Source organism: Manis javanica, chromosome 18, assembly GCF_040802235.1.
Source record: "Manis javanica isolate MJ-LG chromosome 18, MJ_LKY, whole genome shotgun sequence".
NCBI lineage: Eukaryota > Metazoa > Chordata > Mammalia > Pholidota > Manidae > Manis > Manis javanica.
Window position 1 is genome coordinate 2,306,957 of NC_133173.1, and position 22,997 is coordinate 2,329,953.

General features: G+C 43.0%; 1 protein-coding gene across 8 annotated transcripts in view; it reads right to left on the reverse strand.

The window, feature by feature from the left end:
* Positions 1-22,997, reverse strand: part of ADAMTSL3 (ADAMTS like 3) — a 242,883-nt gene that overhangs the window by 130,723 nt on the left and 89,163 nt on the right. For all 8 annotated transcript variants that reach the window (XR_012127161.1, XR_012127160.1, XM_073227130.1 and 5 more), the window contains 2 exons: positions 16,977-17,022; positions 7,133-7,369 (listed from right to left, as the gene is read on the reverse strand). Coding sequence is in view for 6 of the 8 variants with exons in the window: in XM_073227130.1 (XP_073083231.1) it covers positions 7,133-7,369; positions 16,977-17,022 (283 nt within the window). In the remaining 2 variants the exon portion in view is untranslated. The remainder of the gene's footprint in view (positions 1-7,132; positions 7,370-16,976; positions 17,023-22,997) is intronic.

Sequence of the window (22,997 nt, forward strand, 5' to 3'; positions counted from 1 at the left end):
ACAGATGCGGCAGGTAGAAAATCAGTACGAACAGAGCTGAACCCAATAGCGTCATCAATCAGCTGGTTATAATTACTATCTCTTGGCTGTTTCATCCAAGAATAGCAGAATGCTCATTTTTCTCAAGCTCTCATGGAACATTCACCAAGACAGACCACATTCTGGGCCATAAGACATACCTTAACAAATCTAAAAGAGTAAGAATCATATCCTATCTATTCTCAGACCATAATTAAATTGAACTAGAAATCAATAACAAAAGTATAGCTGCTAAATTCCAAAATATCTAGATATCAAACAACATACTTTAAATAACACATGAGTCATGGAAGACATCCCAAGAGAAGTTTTTAAATATTTTGAGGAAAATGAAAGTACAATTTATTGCAATATGTACGATGCAGTGAACTCAGTACTTAAAGGGAGAGTTACAGCATTTAATGCATATCTAAAAAAGAAGAAAGACCTACAATCAATAATCTAAGCTTCCACCTTGGAAACTAGAAAAAGAAAAACAAACTAAATTCAACATAACCAGAAAAAACAAATAATAAAAATTAGAGCATAAATCAATGGTATTGAAAATAGGAAATCAATGAAACCAAAACTTGTTTTTTTAAAAGATCAGTAACATCAATGAGTCTCTAACCAGGCTAACTACGAAAAAAGACACAAATTACTAATACCAGAAATGAAGGAAGGGACATCACCACAGACCCCATGGTCATTGAGGAATATAGAGGAATATAATGAACAACTCCTTGCTGCTGAATTTGATAATCTAGGTGAAATAGACCAATTCCATGAAACACATAATCTTCCAGAACTCACACACGAAGAAATAGGCAATCTGAATAGGTCTATATCTATTAAAGAAGTAGAATTAAGAAAAATAAATTTCCAAAAGAGAAAACAATCCCAGATGGGCTCACTGGTGAATTCTACCAAAGACTTAAGGAAGAAGTTGTACCAAATCTCTACAATTTCCTCCAGAAGAATTCTCAATCAAGGATACTTCTGAACTGATTCTGTGAGGTCAGCATTATCCTGAATGCCAAAACTAGACAAAGATGTTACAAGAAAAGAAAACCACTAATATTTCCCATAAGACAGATGGCCTATCTAATAAAAATTTTGTATAAGAATTATATGAAGAAAAGTAAACCACTCTGATCAAAGAAATAAAGAAGTAAATAAATTGAAAGATACTCCAGGTTTAGGTTAGACTCAATGTCATCAAGCTGTTCCTTCTTCTCAACCCAGTTCCAGGGTTGTCCGGAGTGGTGTTCTTCAGCCCAAACAAAATTGCTTTTAATAACAATTCTGCTTAATCATAAAGGCAATACACGTTCATTGCCAAAAATTTAGAAAACAAAAAAGCATAATTCCACTGACAAGTAATAGTGATTATCATCATTTAGTGGAAGAGCTCAGAACTGAACCACAAAGTTTTTTTGTGGATATCAACAAACTGATTCTAAAGTTTATATGAAGATGGAAGAGACCGCAAACAGTCAACACAATACTGAAGGAGAAAAACAGTGTCAGAGGATTAAGACTACCCAACTTCAAGACTTACTGTAAGCTGGCATGATCAAAACAGTGTGGCATTGGCAAAGTAATAGACAGAGAGGTCAATGGAGCAGAATAGAGGGCACAGAAATAGACCCACATTAATATAGTCAGTGATTTTTGACAAGGGAGTGAAGGCAATACAACAAAGATCAAATAGTGCTAGAACTGCACCCCACATGCAAAAATATGTGTGTGTATGTGTGTGTGTGTGTGTGTGTGTGTGTGTGTGTGTGTGTGTGTGTGTGTGTGTATATATATATATATATATAAAAGAATTTAGACACAGACTTCTATCATTTATAAAAATAAACTCAAAATGGATCATACACTTAAATGTAAAACACAAAACTATAAAACTTTTAGAAGACAACATAGAAGAAAATTTAGGTGACCCTGGGTATAGGGATGACTTTTTAGATACAGTGCCAGAGGCACAATCCCTGCAACAATCGATAAACTGGACCTCACTGAAATTAAAGGCTTCTGCTCTATGAAAGACAATGTCAAAAGTATGAGAAGACAAGTCTCGCTATCTTGAGAAAATATTTTTAAAGACACATCTGATAAAGGACTGTTATGCAAAATATACTAATAACTCCTAACAAGAAAATGAAAATCCCAATTCAAAAATGAGAAAATGACCTGAAAAGATACCTCATTAAAGATGATATAGATGACAAATAAGCATATGAAAAGATGTTCAATATCATATGTCCTTAGGGAATTGCAAGTTAAAGCAACAATGAGATGCCGCCACATATCTATTAGAATGGCCCAGATCTGGAACACTGACACTACCGAATGCTGGTGAGGCTGTGGAGCCACAGGAACTCTGGCTCATTGTTGGTGGGAATGCAAAACGGTGCAGCCCCTTTGGAAGACAGTTTGGCAATTTCTTGCAAAACTAAATATACTCTTACCATGATACAGCAATTGCACTCCTTGGTATTTACCCAAATGTGTTGGAACCTTACACCCACACAAAAACCTACATCTGCATGTTTATAGCAGCAGCTTTATTCATAACTGCCAAAACTTGGATGCAACTGAGATGTCCGTCAGTGGGCAAATGGACAAAATGTGGCCCATCCAGACAAAGGAATGTTATTCAGTGCTTAAAAGTGAGCTATCAAGTCATGAAAAGATATGGGACAAACTTAAATGCATTTGCCTAAGTGAAAGAAGTCAATCTGAAAAGCCTACACATTGTGTGATTCCAACTATATGACATTCTGGGAAAGGCTAAACTATGAAGACAGTAAAAAGATTAGTGGTATGTCACGAGAAAAGATGGCGATGTGAGAAGTGAGGCAGAAACTTCCTCCCAAAATCACATAAAATACAAAAATACAACTAACCCTGAAAAAGCAACCTGAAGACTGCAGAACAGACTGCCTACATCTGGGAAGAAGAGAAGACCTCACAGAACAGGGTAAAGTGGCAAAGCCATGATCCGGTGAGACCAAGCCCTCCCTCCACCCCAGCCCACAGGCAGGAGGAAGGAAAACAAGAGTCGGGAGGGAGTAGAAGCCCAGGACTGCTGAACACCCAGCCTGGAGATCAGTGGGGCTGGAAAGCAAAATGGGTAGAATACTCAGAGAGACTGAGATTCCAGCTGCTTGTGGAGAACAGGAACCCACAACCAGCCACTCTGGGACAAAAGAAAGGTGGGCAGTTCGAAGGACTTCCCAGCAATGAGAGGGCTGCTAAAGGAGCAAAGATTACACAGAGCTTGCTGCTCAGGAGAAAGGACAGGTGGACAAAATTGTCCCAGTGCACTCAGCCCAGCAGGTTGGGGGCTTTTGGGAGCTTCACGTGCTCCATACACCTGGCTGGCAACACAGCCCCGAGGCCCCACTACCACAATACACAGCCTGCCGCTCCTTCCTCCCGGCTGTCACTGGCTTGCAAATCATCCTATGGCAGCTATGGGGGCATAGCACAGGGGCTCCTCCCTGCATGCTCAGCCCACTGGCCCTGGCAGTGGATGCAGGCACTGTGGCGGGGAAGCAGGAAAGAGCTCTTTCCTCCCAGTGGGCACCAGCGCTACTCACCTGTGACCCCCACCATTGCTGCAGGCACACGGCAGCTCCAGAGAGTATTTCCCTGATCACACAATCAGCTGACGGCCCACACAGCTCACCACAAACAAGTCAAAGGCAGAAAGGCACCCAAAAAGGCACCGACTCACAGCTCTCCAACAGCTGGGGCACCTGCACAGGAAACTGAGCTTCTGGGCACTAGAGGGCGCCACCTACACAAAGTTATTATTCCATAGGAAACACTAAAAAAATGAAGCTGCAAAGGAATTTGGTCCAAACAAAATTATAAGAAAAAAACACCAGAAAGAGGGCTAAGTGACACAGAAATCACCAATCTTATTGATAAAGATTTCAAAATAAAAGTCATAAACATACTCATGGAGCTATAGAAAAATATTCAAGATCTTGGGGAGGACTTCAACAAAGAGAAATTTTGAAAAATACAGTATCTGAAATGAAACATACAATGGAGAGTTTTAAAAGTAGATTAGATGAGGTAGAGGGGATGGTAAATGAAATAGAAATTAAAGAATAGGAATTCAAAGAGGCTACGGCCCAGAGAGAAAAAAGGATCTCTAGGAATGAAAGAACAATAAGAAAGCTGTGCAACCAATCCAAATGGAAAACCCCAATATTTGCATTATAGGGGTACCAGAAGAAGAAAGAGAGAAAAAGGGATAGAAAGTCTCTTTGAGGAAATAACTGTTGAAAACTTCCCCAATGTGGGGGGGTGGGGGGGGGTGGAATAGTCATTCAGGTCATGGAAGTGCAGAGATCTCCCAACACAAGGAACCCCAGAAAGAAAACACCAAGACATATAATAATTAAAATGGCAAAGATCAAGGACAAGGAGAGAGTATTGAAAGCAGCCAGAGAGAGAAAAAAAGATCACTTATAATAAAGGACACCCATCAGGCTATCAGCAGACTTCTCAGCAGAACCCTCACAGGCCAAAAGGGAGCAGCACAATATATTTAATGCAATGAAACAGAAGGGCCGCCAACAAAGAATACTCTACCTGGCATGATTATTATTTAAATTTGAAGCAGGGATTAAACAATTTCTAGATAAGCATAAGTTGAGGAAATTCACGTCCACCAAACCATTTCTACAAGATGTTCTAAAGGCACTGCTCTAGATGGAAATGCTCCTAGGGCCAAACAGCTGTCACCAGAGAAACCCACAGGAAAGGAAGTGGACCAATTAATTACCAAGCAAATACAAAATTAAATCAACTACTCACAAAGGTATTCAAGGGATACACAGAAAGTACAGAATATGACACCTAATATATAGAGTGGAGGAGGAAGAAAAAGAGGAAGGTGAGGGAAAAAAAGAACCTTTAGATTGTGTTTGAAATAGAATAACAAATGAGTTAAGATAGACTATTAGATAGTAAGGAAGTTGCCCTTGAACCTTTGGTAACCACGAATCGAAAGCCTACAGTGGCAATAAGTACGTGTCGGACTGAATGCCATAAAACGAAAAGAAATCCTACCATTTGCAACAACATGGATGGAGCTGGAGGACATTATGCTCAGTGAAATAAGCCAGGCAGAGAAAGACAAGTACCAAATGATTTCCCTCATCTGTGGAGTATAAGAACAAAGGAAAACTGAAGGAACAAAACAGCAGCAGACTCACAGAACCCAAGAATGGACTAACAGTTACCAAAGGGAAAGGGACTGGGGAGAATGGGTGGGAAGGGGGGGAGAAGGTGATTAAGGGGTATCATGATTAGTACACATAATGTAGGGGGGTCACAGGACTGGCAGTACAACACAGAGAAGACAAGCAGTGACTCTATAGCTTGGACGGTGACCGCACTGGGGGGCAGTGAGGACTTGATAATATGGTTGAATGTTGAAACCACAGTGTTGTTCGTGTGAAACCTTCTTAAGATTGTGTTTCAATGATACTTTAATAAAGAAATATGTTACTAATAAAAACATAGATCCATGGTTGCTAGGGACAAGGGGCTTAGGCAGGGATGAATAGGAGGAACACAGTGGACTTTCAGGGTAGTGAAGTTACCGTGTAGCATACTCTAACCGTGGAAACATCATTAAACATTTGTCAAAACCCACAGAACACAGGTCAAGAGGGAACCCTAATGTAAACAAAGACTGGGTGGTAACGATGTGTGAATGCAGGTTCGTCCGGACCCTGGAGAAGGCTAAGCCTGTGCAGGGCCAGGGCATATACAGGAGTTCTCTGTACCTTCTACTCAATTTTGCTGTGAACCTAAAAATTTAATTTTAAAAACAGGTGAGGAACAGGAGAGAAGAGGTCAGGAAGAGCTTCATAGGCAAGCAACAATCCTGGATTTCATCATCAATGCAATGAGAGCCATGGAGGGATTTGTGGGGGGAGTGACAAACTGATTTACATTGAAAGCAGTCATCTTGGCTGCTGTGTGGAGAACAGATCTGAGGAGGACAACGGTGGGAGCTGGGACATCGGGACAAGAGGCTAATAATTTAGTTTAGGTAACAGCTGGTGGAGGGTTAGACCAAGGAAGATGTCCATAGAGATAGACGTAGACTTTGACAGTAGAATCGACAGGACTCAGCGATGGATTAAGTGCAGGGGCTGAAGAAGGATCGAGAATGACTCCAAAGTTTTGCAGGGAGCACCAGGAGGCCAGTTTGCAGCTGAAGGGGTGAAAGAGGGAGAGGCTAGTTCCGTGGTTCCTCGGGCCTCTGTGAGTCAGAGATGCCTGCCAGTGGTTCATGGCTCCTTTGCTGTTATTACTGTTTTGTTATGAGTGTAACAGAGAAGATGGGATGCTGCTAGATGTTCATTATTTTTTTTTAATTTTCCAGAGATCAAAGGAATGGGGTGGACTCCTGTCCTTTCCCTGCCAACCCCCTGCTGCCCCTGCAGCCTGTCCTGGCACCCTGAGTCCCCACACCCAGCACACGCCCTGGGGGTCATGCCTCAGGCACACTCACCATAGGTCTGCACAGGCTACTCTGAAAAACCTGCTGGGATGCATTCATGCTAAGTTTTCAACAGATAAGTCATTGCTTTCAAAGGCTGAAAACAATGACCTCAAAGGCTCAGAGAGCCTCTGAACATGACCCTTCCAAAGCAGTGGCTTTCGAAATGGGGGCTCTGGGCCAAGAGCATCAGCATCTCTGGGAATTTGTTCAAGATGCAGGTTCTCAGGCCCCACCCGACCTACTAGAGCCTCTGCAGTGGGGCCCAGCACGCTGCGCTTTAGCAAGTCCGTCAGGTGATTCCAATGGACTTTCAGGCCGGCAAACTGCTGACCTAGAGGATCACAAGAGGTCGCATATCGCAATCTTCTGGCTTCACACAGGCAAAATTTATGCTATGTTAAATAAGTAAAATAATTAAAGGGGAATGAACACCCTCTAAAATATTTTTACATTCAAATGATCAGACACAATATTTTATCTGCATAAACCAAAGACGAAAATGATTCTCTTTACTGAGAGTGGGCACAGCACTTCCTCGAACCCGGGGTTTGGGGAGCGGGTGTGGCTCACCTGACAAATGCCACTGATGCACATGTCCAGGGAGTCAGCATTGCAGCGCGTCCCATCCAGTACCTTGGGTGCCAGTTCCACGACCACATTCTGTCCCTGTGCGTGACACTTGAGGGCGCAGGGGGCAGTCGGATCGTTATATTGTGGAAGCCATTCGTAATAGTGTCCCTGGTACTGGACGTCATTGTAGGCGGAGCACTGCTGGGCTCTGAAGTCCTCTGCGTCGGGAGGGCAGTCCTGGGAGCAGAGAAAAAGGGCCACATGCACAGGACTTGGTGACACAGGCCAACAGGAGGCTGACTTTACCAGAGTCCCACAGACCAGACCCCACTTGCCCGGCTCCTCGAAGTCACCTCATTTCTTTCCTCTTTCTTCATAATTCAGAGATGAATCCATAGCTGTGGGATTCTCCTGGGACCTGCTGGATAATCATCTAACCTTATTCGTTCTGCTCACCCTCCCACCCAGATATTTTTCCCAGATTGTTAAAGCTTAGCATAAATAAGTGCCAAAGTTTGTTCTATTTTCACCATGTTGGCTATACACTTTCAAATGCCATACACAGTCCCATTTTTTTTTTTGAAAGAAGGTGAAATGGGAAGCTTTTGATTTTCCAGGAAACCCAAGGCCTTCATAGAGAACATTCGAGACCACCCGCACCTTCAGGAGCCATTGCAACATAAGTGATTATTTGTCCCTGTTTTAACTGTGTTTTGCGAAACCGGTTTGTGTCTTTATTTCTGTCATTGCTGTTACTGCGTTCACCTGTCTCTCTTCTCTGGCTGCCAGACCCCCAGCCACCACTCTTAACTGAAGCTAAGTGGCTCTAGGATGGAAAGAAATGCTTTTTCAAATTCTGTCTACAACAAAAGCAGATAAATTCTACACACATGCCCTAGTGAGTTCTCAGAATAATAGTAGAAAGTGTTTGTATGAGTCCTGATGACTCACGGATCTTTTTACTTAATTACTGATCCTTCCTATCTGATATTTCCAAGGCAAAATGCTTGGAAAAAGACAAAAATGTTACTTTACTCTTAAAAATTGAGCACAAACTTCCCACTTCATGGGAATTAATCATTTTTTAACTTTCCAATTAAAGAAAAGCAGAAATAGAAAGGCAATATATTATTTTATGTTTTCTCTTATTATAAAAATAATAAATGCTCATTGTAAAAGCTTTGGGAAATAGTGTCTATTTAAAAAAAAAAAACGAGTAACAAAGATTCTTGTCCCTAAACCTTTACATAAATCCTTGATTATTTCCCAGGGACAAATTTCTGGAAATAAAATTGCTGAGAGAAAGGGTGTATACCATGGACTTTCAAAATATTGTCCAATTGCCCTCCAGAAAGGTGTTATTATTACCATCAAGCTATGTGAGCTCCTTTTTCTCAATATCTCTTCTCAGTTTGGACATTATAGCTTTCTAAAATTTTTTCCAATCCTAAGTGTTAAATAGAATTTCATTGTCTTAATTTGCATTTCCTTTTTGTTTTTTAGGTTTACTATCCTTTCATGTATATTTGCTTTTTGTATCAATTCTTCAAACGTTTCTTGTTTTCTATCCTTCATTTTTGTATTGGAATGTTTGTCTTTTATTATTTTTAACAGATAAGACTATTAAACTTCATAATGAAGTTATCAGCTCTCATTTGTACTGGAAATATTTTCCCCATTTACTTTTGGTTTTGGTGTTCTGGAAATTCAAGAAGTTTTAAATTTTCATGTAGTCAGCTCTGTTAATATTTTTTCTTAAGGTTTCTTTTCTTACCAATGAGTTTAGGAATGCTTCTCCCACACCACTACCCTAAGAAGAGATACATACTTAATGCATTGTTCTAGTTTCTTTGTAGTTTAACAACTATATTTAACTCTTTGTTATAGCTGGAATTTATTTAGAATTCATTCGATGTTCGGTAGATACCTAACTTCATTTTTCCACACGTAATTATTAATAAATTAGCCAGGACTTTAAAATACAATTTCTTCCATGTGTCTTCTTTTTACTCCTTAACTGTTGTATTTCACTTTGTTTGTGCTTTTGGCCTTTATAAACTCAAATTGTTTTTGGAAGATGGTAGGGAATAAACAAGATATAATAAATAAACTTTCCCCAGGCAGTAGCTGTATTAGTTAGCTGTGAACTATTCCACATTTTTCTTGTTCTAGCGAGGTTGAACCTCAGCTCAGGCCACGCCTACAGAGGAAAGTCAAGTTGAAGACCAAGTGGACGAGCTTTCTCTCTTGGAATGAGGACTGCATCTTCCACGTGGCCATAGGGAAGACCATCAGTTGATAAAATTATATGGCCTCCTCTCCTCTCAGCCATGGCAGTTTTCTCTGTATCTGACTCTTCGAAACCCAAGCCAAAGAGTATGAGAGAGCAGAGCAAAACCAGCTTCCCTCGAACCCTGCTCAGGGATGTGGCTCTAGGGACCGGATGTGCTGGCTGGCTGACTCTTGGCTGCCTTGAAAGCCCTAGATCAATGAAGTTTCGCAAAGTTAATAAAGTTTAATTAACAGAAGACAGCTCTTGTTGCCTAAGCTTCGTCCTTGCTCAAAGGGTGGCCAGCTTTGCACCTGAGACCCAGCCTCCTGGGCCACAGACCTCTGGTCCACACCGGGTCAATCCTTCCCAGGAATCTGGAGTCCAGCAAGACAGCTGGGCTGAGAACTCAGGTCCCTCTGCGGCTAGGCTAGCTGTCTCTTTTATGGGATGCATGTTGAAGCAAAGCAGGCCGGTCCCCACAGCAATGAAGAATGAATTAGACATGAAAGTGAGAAAGATAATAAACCATATGTTTCAGTAGAAGGAGTAAATAACCAGGGTTTCTTAGTTTCTGATTCCTGGGTGCAGGCTGCTCAAGGTGGGCTTATGCCTAAATTCCATTTAATACCTGCACATCCATCTTGAGCTAAACTGAGTGGGCTTCTGTTCCCAGCAAGCGTTGACCCCTGATAAAGACACCCTTCTGTCTGGATAATGCTTTCTAACTTACCAGGGATTATCGCTGACACTCTATTTTCACCACCACTCCTGGAAGTCAGGGTAGAATCCTCATTACCCTCCGTTTATAAAGAGAAAACTCATCTAAACTAGTCTTTAGTCACTAGTCCAACGACACACAACTAGAATATGACACAGCAAAGACTGATTCTCCAAGTCACACGCATCCCACCGTACAATCCTGCTTTCTAGTGATCTTGGGAGACGCTGACAACTTACACAAAATGCTTTCATTTACTTGGCATGCCTCCGGTGTCTACCCTAAGCCTGCCTGGTCTGATTCAGCTGGGCCCCAGACCTGGCTCAACACGATCTAGGGATTCTTGCGTCTTGACTAGTTCAGTTGGCATTTAGGAAGTTTGAATGTCAACCATTCTTCTGCTTCCCTTTCCCTGAGAAGCAGTTCTTCTGTCAGTTAAATTCAAGACAATATGTATTTATTAAATATATGATATGAGCTTTGCTTAGGTCATGTGCTGTGGAGAACACCAAAGGATACAACCTACCATCGCCACTTAGCAATCTTGTTATCTTTCTGGAGATGCAGCGCCTGCCTGCATGCATACGAGGAAAGAGTGGCTTCGTATTTGTGTTCGTGGGACTTCACAATGAAGGAAACAAAATTGTTAACCAAGAGTTAAATTAAAAATGGATTAAACAGAATTAATAAGGAAAGAATAGATCCTGGGTCAGGGAGACCAGGCTCAGCCGGCATGCCAAGCACAGAGAAGGAGAAGAAAGAGGGTGAGAGGGGTCAGCAGAAGGAAGCGAGGTGGGCGCAGGGTGGGGGTGCAGAGGAAGAGACGGGGAAGAGGGACGGGGGGCGGGAAGGGGGTGAGGGTGCAGCGGGTTATGTCAGCACCCATTCAGGGGCCACTCTTGACACAGAGAGCTTCCTCTCCTAAAGCCGCGGGGCACACACACCATTCTCATGAACAGTTTAGGGAGAAAAGCCAAGACATGGAGATCACCTAATAAACTGAGTATTTTTCTGCAGAGCCAGACCACTACCTATGAGATGCTTTATGTAACAGGACGGGACCCAGCTTTAATTTGGATTAGACACTTTGTTGCTCCCACCCCCACCCCCACAGGTAAACCATGAGTAGGGACTTCGGAGAAATTTGATTTTTGTTATAGGCACATTTAAAAATTTTATCTTCTATATCCCAGTTGTGGTATGAGTTAAATTTTGTGACCCTCTTTATATAATCAGTGCCAAAATTTCTAGCATGAAACTAAATTATTGTTAAGTGACCACTATAATAAAGTACAGTTAGCAAATTTATGCATCGTGGAAAAGTGACATGTCAGGTGGGATTTAAAGGATAGTATGATGTGAATAGGACAAGATATAGCAACATAAGCAAAAGACGAATGGCAGAAATAAATGCAGAGGCTCTAGGGGATGGTGTGCAGCCTTGCCCAGCAAGGGTGAAAGTTGTGAACTGAATGAAGATAAATCTGACCAATGTCTGGAGGTCCCTGAACACCAGGGAGGGGAATTACAAGCAGCAATGACCCAGAGAAGTGAGTGCCACAGAAAAGGTGACATTGCAGGGGGTCCGGTGGGTGCGGAGGCAGGGTGCACTGGAGGTATGGAGACAGGCATGAGGAGCGGCTTGTGCCCAAAGCAGGAACAGTATCAGTGAGAAAAATACATCCAAGAGAAAATGGCTGGAAATCAGCCCGCCAAGGGCTGCATGTTAAGGGGGAAGCTTGCAAGGCTAACATCAAAGGGGGAGCACAGTGACCCCACTGTGCCGAATGAGCCACACCTCTCTCTGTGCTCCTGTGAAAATGTGTGCATGCTACAAAAACTCTCTTAGCAAATTATGATATACTTATTTTTAAAAATATTTCCCTTTGCCCTCTTCTAGCCTTGCCTTGAATCCCGCAAGTCCTGCTATCAAAAATAGGAGTGGTTGCTGAATTCAAGGATCAGTCCTCCTTGGGGACACGTGTGGCTTCCCTTGGAGGTTCCCTGTTCTCCCTGACATGCCCCAGATGAGGACAGAGCTTGGCTGAGGCGTCGGAGGCCCGGCGCTGGCTGTGCAGGTGTTTGCTGAGCACCAATCAGCGGGTTACCTCTGAAGACGGCAGTTACCCGGCAGCCCCGGAGTGCACACAGGCGTGTTCTACTAACCCAACAGGCCCTGCAGCCTCCGGACAGAATGAACCCCAGACGCCAGCCAGCCGAGCCTGGCTTCTCAGGAGGGTGGTGTGGTCCTCGCTTCCCGGCCGTGCCTCCCACTCCTGCCACGGGAAACCTGGTTACCCACGCATCGCTGTCACGTCCACACTTCCTCACAGACACTCAGTCTTTCCTTGAGTGTCTGGAATCTACTTTTTTCCGGCATCTTCTGCTGAGGTGGGCAAAGGACAGAGGTGTGGCCATCAGGGTCTATCCTCATCGGCAGACCCTCCCCAGGGGGACGTGCCTGCGCTGCTGGGAGGAAGGCCACTGGCATGAGGACGCCATTTCTGTGACTCCCCGTCAGCTGCCTCTCCTCCAGTTCCTCCCCTCCAGCCCCCTGCTTGTCCCTGACCTTTGTCCCTTGCCAGCGAGGGACATTCAGGGAACGTGCTGCTCCTGGGCCTGGGGCCTCTCTGATGGAGCTGCGGGTACAGTGTTCCCGCAGGTACCACTGTGGGTCACACACTCACGGATCGCCTAAAGCAGCCTCGTGTCAGTGTGTGACCCTGTCGGCAGGGCCTTCTCAGCGTCTGACAAAGCTGGACACTTCCTCACCTTCCTTTCCGAGAGGCAGGTGGGGTAGAAGAGCAGCGGTGGTTAAAAGCTCACCCTCCAGGGCCTGGGCCTGCCTGGCTGGGGCTCAGTTCAGCTCTGTGACCTCGGGCGGGTGACCTACATTCCCTTCTCTATAAAGTAACACCTATGTCTATCCACATATAAATCAAGTATAAAAATCAAATGAATATTCATATTTGAACTGACTGTTTATAGTTCATAATGCGTGATCAAAACCAAAAGCCTCTGTGATATGACTGCCCTTGCACTGTTCACCATGTAACTTATTCACTATGTAAGAATTTGTTCTCCATGTAAGAACTTGTTCGTTATGCTTCAGAAGATTGGAGACTGACGAGAATTAGGCTTGGGGTGGATTAATGACTGTACATTGAGCATTGAGTCCCCTATACAGAATTTTATTGTGGTTAACAACCATTTGATCAATAAATATGAGAGATGCCCTCACAAAAAAAAAAAAGTACACACTTCCAATTGTAAAATAAATAAGTAACCAGGATGTAATGTATAGCATAAGGAATATAGTCAAAATATTGTAACAACTTGGTATGGTGATAGCTGATACCTAGAATTATCATGTATATAAATGTTAAATCACTGTGTTGTACACCTGAAACTAATGTAATACTGTGTGTCAACTACCCTTCAATAAAAAAATAAATAAATAAAAAATAAAAAAAGTAACACCTATGTCATAGGGGTATTAGGAGGATTCCATTGGTTTATTCATGAAAAGGCACTTGGAACGGTGCTTCCAATTTAAGAAGTACTTTGTACTTGTTAGCTATTATTATTATTATTATTATTATTGCTGGTGGTTAAGAGTTTTCTGGTGGCCAGAAAGCCGACACACACAGATGACAAACGGGACGGAATGTCCACTCCCCGGGGCCCACCAGCAGTGACCGCTGCTTCCACATCACAGGCTTCCCAACAGAGGCTGGGTCTGGCCAGTGACGGTGACATGCCCCAAATGGGAATCCTCATTCTGGCAGTCCCATCAGGTGGGTGCTCGGAAGTACAGGTGGGGCCCCATTGGCCACCGGGCGAGCCTCCCTCACGTGAGGGCCTCAGTTTGGAATCACCAAGGGCAGCTTCCTTCACAAGAGTGGGTGACCATCTCCAGGGAAAAGGGAAGCCACTGACTACGGAGCGACAAGGCCCATCTTCAGTGGCTCTGAATGGCAGTGAGAAGCAGAGCTCAGCTCTCTCTCCGCTACAGGTGGGTGCAGACAAGTGCCCACCCCTGCCCTCCTGGGTGATGGAGAGGGAGAGCTATCGACAGGGTAACCCTAAATCCTCAACTGAGAAAGAGGAAGCAGCTCAAGTAATAAGAAAGACAAGTGACCATCACGTACCCTGAGTTCACTGTGGTCACATCCATGACAGCACCTGACATCCCTGCAACATTTCCATGGCATTTTCTCAGGAATATACCTACGGAGTCTCTCCTGCACTGGGAGAGACTTTTTGAGGTTCACCAGCACAGCAGCTGGGCTGCATTTACCCCCTCCGGCCTGCAGGAGGGCTTGGGAATGCACAGCAGCAGACACTTGGCACAAGGAGATGGAGGGGTGTCCCGAAACCCACAGCTGTGCAAGACCAGCCGCCGCTCCCCGCTGCCGCCCTGTAAGGGGCTTGTGGGAAACTCAGCCTGCAATGGCATGCACAGCAATCAGTGCCATATTCTCACCAAGTATCCCTAAGCACGCCAACTCTGAGACCTAGAAAGGGGACATTCACGCTGCTGTCCTGCCTGCTGGCCTCCCCTCCCCGAGCGCCTGATTGTCACCTGACGAAGGTGGTGAAGCGTTCTGCAATGTCCCCAGGGGGCCACCAACTGGAGACCAAAGCAGCTCCGCAACCCACAGAGCCTCAGGGACATGGCATCTTCACTCAAGCGCACCAAAGTCCTACCATCACACCTACCAATCTCAGTAGATCACATCTTATCCCCACACTGTAGGAACCATGCTCCTAAACTCCTAAGACACTTGTGATGACAGAAGGTGCCCTCTCGGAATCAGCTGGAGCAGAGAGACGCACCCAGGGAAACCCCAGAGCGAAATCTCAAACGGCAGCACCTCGATCTGGGCACTTAAATGAGTTCCGCTAGACCCTTCCGCAGAGGACGGCTGGAGGGCACATGTCCTGAAATTCATTCTTGAATAACTTGCCAGACCACCATGCCTGAGATGCGGGCTGCCCCCATGTGTTAATCAGAATAAGGCTCCCTCTCCCCATCTCCAAGGACATCCACCAACTAGTCCCAGCGGCCACTGAGTATATCACCCCACATGGCAAAGGGGACTTTGCCCTCTGACTAAACCGCAGGCTCTGACAAAGAAAGCATATCTTGGATTATCTGGGGGAGGGGGAGAACCTTGCCCGGCTGTGGTCAGAGGCCTGTGTATCACAGAAAAGTGGTCAGAGAGATGCAAAGTCACTGGCTTTGAAGATGAAGGAAGGGGCCCCGAGCTGAGGAATATGGGAGGCCTGTGGCAGCTGGAGAAGGCAGGAAAATGGACTCTCCACTCGGGCCTGCTGACACCTTATTTTGGCCCAGGGAGATGCATGTCAGATTCCTGGCCTCCAGGACTGTAAAATATTAAATCTGTGTGCACAAACCTACTAAATTTGTGGTAATTTGTTACAGCAGCAATGAAAAAAAAGGCCCCCAGACAAACGGTAACAGACCTGAAAGCCCATGGGTGGGGCCTCGGGTCACTGGTGCATCCGCGTGCTCCTTCCAGAAGCCATGCCGGGCCGGTGGCCCTGAATGCTGCCTTCATGTCCAGGCCCGTCCTTGCCTCTCGCACGCCCTCCCAGGACGCAGTCATGCCCTCACGCACAGTGGCCCCTCTCAGTTCTTCTGAGTCTCGGCCTGTCACAGGAGCTATGAATCCATTTGCTCTGTCTCCCCAGATCCCTCCAAGGACACAGTGAACACAGGCCGCAGGGTGGGCGACACTGGGGTTTAAGCGTCCACTAAGCAAGACCCCATTCCACTACTCAAGTTTCAGACCAGTTGGGAGGCAAGCATTTCTGCTTCACCACCAGTAGAAACAGACTGAAAACATGGCTTGAACCCCACAACCAGAAGGTCCTGTCCACACTGCCTGCGCCCCACGTTCCCTGCATGGGGCGCCCACCGAGGAAGAGCTGGGTCTCTGGGACAGAAACCCTTGGCCGACACTGCTGTCTCACGCTCGCCAGGACACAGAAGGAAGAAAGAGGGGGCAGGGCCTCAGAAAGCGAAACTTCAAAAATAAATTGGTTGCAGCCAACTGAGAAAACTGGACTTAAAGAAAAAAAAACACCATCCCGATCTCACTTAGATCTCCAGAATTTCCTTCTAGTCCCTGTCACTCTGATTTGGGCAAACATCACAAACAAGGGACACATGTCGAGTGGAAAACGGAATTCATTACTTCTGATATTTATTTTTCATTTTCACATTTGTAAAGCAAAATGCCTGAATTTTACTGTTTAGGGCTGATGGGAATAGAATAAGAGTAAAGTTTATAGACCGTTCCTTAGGCACGGCGCTCCTCAGTCACCTCAGGGTTTCTGACCACGTTTACCAAGGGCGGGACAGGTGGTTTTAGCAGGAGAAACGCATTAGACCAGTGCAAGCCTATGCCCTTCCTTTAGGACCTTCAGAAAATAATTCTACATCTCTCAGCCCCAGGCCCCTTATCTGCAAAAGAGAAACAACCACACCTCGTTGGCCTGTGTTTCGGAGACAGCGTGAGGGTCGATGAGGCACTGCACATAACAGCACTTTGAACTTTGGAAACATCCACCCATATTATGCAGTGTTTCTATGAATTCAGGAATTATTAAATGCTTACCAAATTAGATCATAAATGTGACATGGCCCCAAACTGTAGTATAAATGGAAGGTATGAGATGTGCAAAACCTGTTGTCAATTAAACAAATCTTTAAATTTTCCACACAGGGTACCAAGAGGCCATTGACTTCCCAGTACATGTTATAATATCTAACTTAAAACATGAAGGTATTTTATTGGATTTCCTATTTTTATTACAGAACTTACATGATTGCTGCATGTCTTGTAGCGAATATTCTGCCCTTCACAGTTCCTAAAGGAAAAAGAAAATAATGATGTCGTAAGAGTAGCGGGCAGCAAAAATAAATAACTGAGACCCAAACAAGGTGCTGGTAAAACTTGCATATTTGCATATTACCCACTAAAGGCTCAGACTTTAAATTCTAAGAAATAACTCTCAAGAATCAGGAGGCCAAAATGTCTCATGCAAGTGTCACTTTAAAGTCACAATAAATTCCTTATTTGAATTACTGTAAGGGCAGCATTCACATGCAGCTTTTACCCCGGAGTCTGTATAACCACCGACACTGATGTAGTGTGTGCGTGTGTGTTCATGAGAGAGACGTGTGCATATGTGCAGGGTTCTTCCTGTGAGAAAGAAGGGAAAGCTACAAGCAGAAGCATCTGTGGAGTGTGTCTCTGCAGGGGAATTTCTCTTCCCGCTGCAGATGTAGCCTCAGGTAGCTGGGCACCACGACCTCCTTCTCTACTGGGTACAACAGCCTCTGTTACCAGTTTTCTCCAGACAGAGCTTCTATATTTAATTTCAGCCCCCAGCCTTACAAACTGGATGCTACAGAACTGTGATGGGGTGGCTCTCTTGGGACGATGGTACTGTAGGGTCTGCAGCCTTACACACAGACAGGCTTGAGACCCTCCCAGGAATGACAACATACCCCATGCTTCCCCCAGCCCCGGGCTCCAGGACCCTGTCTCGGTCCCCAGCTGTGTTCCGGCGGGTGTTTGGAATTCAGTCTGGTAGGTACTCTTCTCAGGCAGCGCTCGCTGCTTTATATTCTAAGTTATCTCCTTACGGATATCTGATCTACAAATGGTACTTTTCAATTACATATTTTTATATTTTCCTGGTCAATTCCACAGCAAATTTGGAGCAAGGGGAGCTAAACACAGACTTCACTTACCATCTTGAATTATAAGTCAATAGGTGCTGCTTCAATTGTTTAAAAATATTTAGTCCTAGAAGAATACAAAATTTTAAAAACTGGATCTGAGGACATCATTTTTTGCTGGTATGATTTAAATATGAACCTATATGAAAGGATTGAGAGAGTCTATTTCAGCAATATATAACTCATTGCCCATAGTTTCTGATGATGCTATTTTTATTGATTACAGAAAGAGTAGGTGAAAACTATGTGCCAAGAAGGAGAAAGAGGAAAATTGATCACTGAAAATGCCATCATCCAAACTTTCACTCTGAATGTTGTTGGCATTTAATCTTCCACCATTTCTGCATTTACAGATGTGAAATCATACCGCTAATTCAACTTGACATTTGTTTTAACTTACTATAGTAAGCATTTTCCCATTTTATTAATAATTCTTTGGGAAATTTATTTTAATGACTACATAATGGCCCACTATACAGACTCTGCCTTTTTTTGTAGTTTTGAATTTGAAGTTTTTAAAAATTATGGTAAATACACCTAACAGAATTTACCATCTTAACCATTTTTAAGTGCATGATTCAATATTGTTAAGTAAAAACATATTGTGTAGACATTACCTTCTTGGGTCATTTATGCTGTGTTTTCCCCCTAGTTTTAAAATTGACACACAGTAAAATTCCCTCCTTGGGGTGTACAATTCTGAGTTTTGGCAAACCCATACAGTTGTGTAAGCATGGCCACAATCAATATGCAAGACAGTCCCTCACCCCATACACACCCTCAGGCTATTCCCTTGCATTTGGCGTCCCCACCCTCAGCCCCCAGCGACACCAATTTGTTCCTGTCCCAGTGCCTTTTCCGGAATGTCATATTGACAGAATCATACAGTATGTAGTTTTTTGAGACTAACTCCTTTCAGTTAGCATAACACATTTCAAATCATCCATGTTGTTGCATGTGTCAGCAATCTGTTCCTTTTTAACTGCTGAGTAATATTCCCTCATATGTACATACAAGAGTTTATCTACTCACCAGCTATACATTTGGGCTGTTTCCAGTTTTTGCCATTATGAACAAAACTGCTGTAAACACTCACAGACAGGTTTCATATAAACATAATTCCTCATTTCTCTTGGGTAAATAAGAAGTAGGATTGCTGTTTTATTTTTATTTAATAATGCTTTGCTAAACACCTCTTTGTTTTCATTTTTGTTTATTATTAGAATACATATCTATAAGTAGATAAAAAAATGCCCAGTCCTTTTATCATAAGACATTGTCACATGTGAGATTTTAACATTTGCTTGGCTGTTATCTGACTGGGTATTTTCTTCCAGAAGGGCCCGTGGCTAGAACATTACTAAACCTTGCACTTCACATCGGCAAGGCAATGCGGCAAGATATTATATTACTTTATACAAGATCCTTTTTCCTTAAAACTGTAGACATGCTCCATAGACCTTTGACATTTAATCATGCAGAGCAGAAGTCTGATTTTTTTTCTTTTGTACATGTACTCTATTTTTCCACTGGGAAGCCTATGTTTGATTTTGGTTTGTTGGTATTTGAAGTAAAAATTATAGTCAGGATGTATTTAGTTGTGTGTTTCTTTTCCTGGATTTTGGATGAAAATGGCGAGCCCTTTGGTTGGGACACTCAGGGTTTCCATGCGCAGGGCTGTTGGGGGTTATTCTCAGCAGCACCTTGATGACTGATTGCTGCCTACCCAGGAAGGCCTGCCATTCTGGGGGAGCTCCCTCTGCTCCCATTATTTCTTTGTCCATCTATCTAGGATTTTCTCTTACCCACATCTCATTTCTTTGACCTTCTTTTATTCTTCCAAGAAGTTTCCTACAGATGTTCTTCCACCTGACTGGTTTTCTTTTCCTGTAGTGATCACTTTATATTTCACTGCACCTGATATGCTTTTTTGATACTGGTTTTCCCTTTCTATGTCTTCACAGTCCTTCCCAAACTCCCCCGGCCCTTCTCCATTTACGTCTCGTACCATCCTCACCTTACTTGCTGTTCCAATTGCAGTGTGTACCCCTAGTTACCTCACATCTGTTTTCTGGGAGGTTCAGTCCCTAATGGGTTCAGAGGACATGCGGGAGAAAGAAGCTTTGCAGTGAAAAGAAGAACATGGTAGCTGCCTCCGAAAGCATGACCTAAATGATAGTTGAATTTCTGAACTTGAAGACAGAAAAGGTATTCAACAAACTGTCCCTTTTTAATACAGTTCTCATGACTTGTGGACTAGAATATCTTCCCAGATTATCAGAACAGATTGACACAGTCAGTATTTTGGAACACTGTAGAGTTGACTCTTGAACAACACAAGGCTTAGGGGTACCCACCACCCCAAAACACAGTTGAAAATCTACATGTAATTTTTGACTCCCCCAAATCTTAACTATTAGCCTCCCATTGACCAGAAGCCTTACTGATAACATAAACAGTTGACTAACACATACTTTGTATGTGTATCATATACCATATTCCTATAATAAAGTAAGCTAGAGAAAATGTTTTTCCTGTCACAAATCTCCAAAAATGTTTCCAATATATTTATTGAAAAAAAATCCATGCGTACGTGGGCCCACACTGTTCCAGTCCATGTTGTTCAAGGGTCAATTGTGTATTTCCATTTTTTGTGACCTGTCACAGGTATAGGACTCTGAAATTTATTAAACTCTTGATGAGGCTACATCAAATTTTAAACACCCAAGAAGCCCCAAGCTGGCAGGCTGACAGGAAAACTGTATTAGGGCTGAACTCAAGTCTCTCTCTTGGTCAAAGGGAAATGATTCCTTTCTCCTGAGATAAAACACTTATGCCAGGAGACAAGGTCATTTACTTCCATGACTTATTTCATCATGCTTTTTATGTGTGGATAAAAGAAGAAAATAAAGGAGAGAAAAAATGAAAGGGTAATTTAAGGTACTCTGCTTATTAAGGAAAGCAGCTAATAGACTAGGAAAGTGACAACTAAAAGCTTTTTGCACCAGGCTGACTTATAACCCACACAAAATATTTTTACTCTAACTTCAAGGGGGCAGGCAAATTACAAGACACTTTGTAAGAGAATATTTGAATTGATCTAAATACTGGAATACAAAACCTATTGAAACTTACAAAGAATGCCATTTTCCTTTAGAACTGCTTTAGAGCTTCAGAAATAATTTTTCAGATGCATTTTTACTAAATGTGTCATTTTAGCTATTGAAGTGAAAACAATACTTTAGTAAAAAGAAATTAAAACTACAAGGGAAGAACGTATCAGTTGACAGCTTATGATTTTTGTCTCAGGTCTGCTGTGTAGACCACAGTCATGGTCTACACCCGCTGCCTCCTATAAGCCTAATATCCAGCAAGCACTAAATAACATTCTGAGTGTTGAGACTGAAAATCTAACCCTAAAATGTGAGTACATTCTCAGTACAAATCCCACGAAAACTGCAGTGAAGTGACATGCAAAAAGCATTTTGCCTCATGAATTCTCAAAATACAAAGTACCATTTTGGACTCCTTCTGTCACCAACAACTTCTTCTAGTGAACCTACTATGTACCAGGAGGCGAATCTAAAGATGCAGAGAGATGCTCTCCATTCCCGCTAACAAGTCAGTAGTAATGGTTTTATTTTTAACCCAACCATCTGGCCAATATTTTTAATGTCCGGCTTCACTTTGTCTAACCTAACACACTGAAACCACTACCTGGCCTCAGTCACAGTCTAGTATGAAAATGAATGACCACTTTATGAAACAGGCACAAAATGAAATGCAAGTTATTTTAAAGCTAAGGACGTAGGAGCCCTAATTCCCCAAGCAGGAACCTGCCAGCTTATTCTGGAAATAATTCCATTGGCCCAGAGCAATTGAGCTGCAGAAATATGACTTACAAGTTTTAATTTCAGTCTAATTATTATATGTAAGAGCTAATGGCCATCGGGAGTATATGAAAATTCAAGGTCATTTCACAATTATGTATTTTCAATCCATTACAACATTTGTAACACCCCGATATTGAAGATTTTTGAAGCCATAAATTTATGAATATATAAAAAACATATGTTGATTCCACATGAGGATACATTATAAACATTAATAAAATTTCTCTGGAGTTTATAACAGCATAATTTATTACATTCATTCGATGATATATTGACTCAAATATGAGTGTCCAAAAGACTGAGAACCATGTGTTTTTGAGAATAAAAATATATTAATTTTTTAAATAGTAGTTAACTTAAACCTGTGTTTCCCATGGCTGGCAGTTGGCTGGAATATCTGGTTACCGAGTTCTGCCGGAGGGACAGACAGTCTGGCTGGCCGGCCTATGGTTTGCCGTGCAAAAGAACTGAGTATTGAAGTGAAATGGAATTCTGAGGTAACTTTATGTACAATAAATAAATGGGCAAAATAGCTACATTCCTCCCCTTCCCTAAATCCTGAATTCGAAGGAGCACACTGATGAAAAGAGAAGGCACTGAAATGCTTTCTAAAGCTTTGGGATGGCTTTTTGTATGGCTTTATATGTAACCACTTCCATATTCCTTTTCCAAGAAGAGCTGACCACAAGGGCTCAATATTTATGAAGACTTAATAAGTCTCCAAGGCTGTTCAAGGATAAAGGGACCTGATAAGCTTTCCAAGGGAAGTAGCTTTCCTTCTTAATAACCTCAGAGCGCTGGCAAAGTCACAGTCAACGCTCCCACAGTGGGAGTGGGTCAGGAATGATTAAGGTTTGGGGCTGAAGGAATGAGTGAATTATTAATGAACCAGCTGCCCTTCTTTTGAATTGATCTAATTTAATTTTTATGCAGAGAAGTGATGTTACCATCCCTGTTTTTTATCAGATGTGGAGTCAGTAGGTGAGCCACAGGTCTGGCCCCTGGCCAGGAACCGCATGGGGAAAAGGCCGTCTGCTCTTCTTTCTGTAAATACCATGGAATGTACTATTGGTCCATTTAATTTTTTCTCCTATTTGGTTCAGGATCTTTTCTAGCCTCAGATATTTGTTCAAATTAGATTAGGGCATGGAGTGAGCAAATTTGGAGATTCTCAGGCCTAAAAGCAGACTTCAGAATATAGGTTT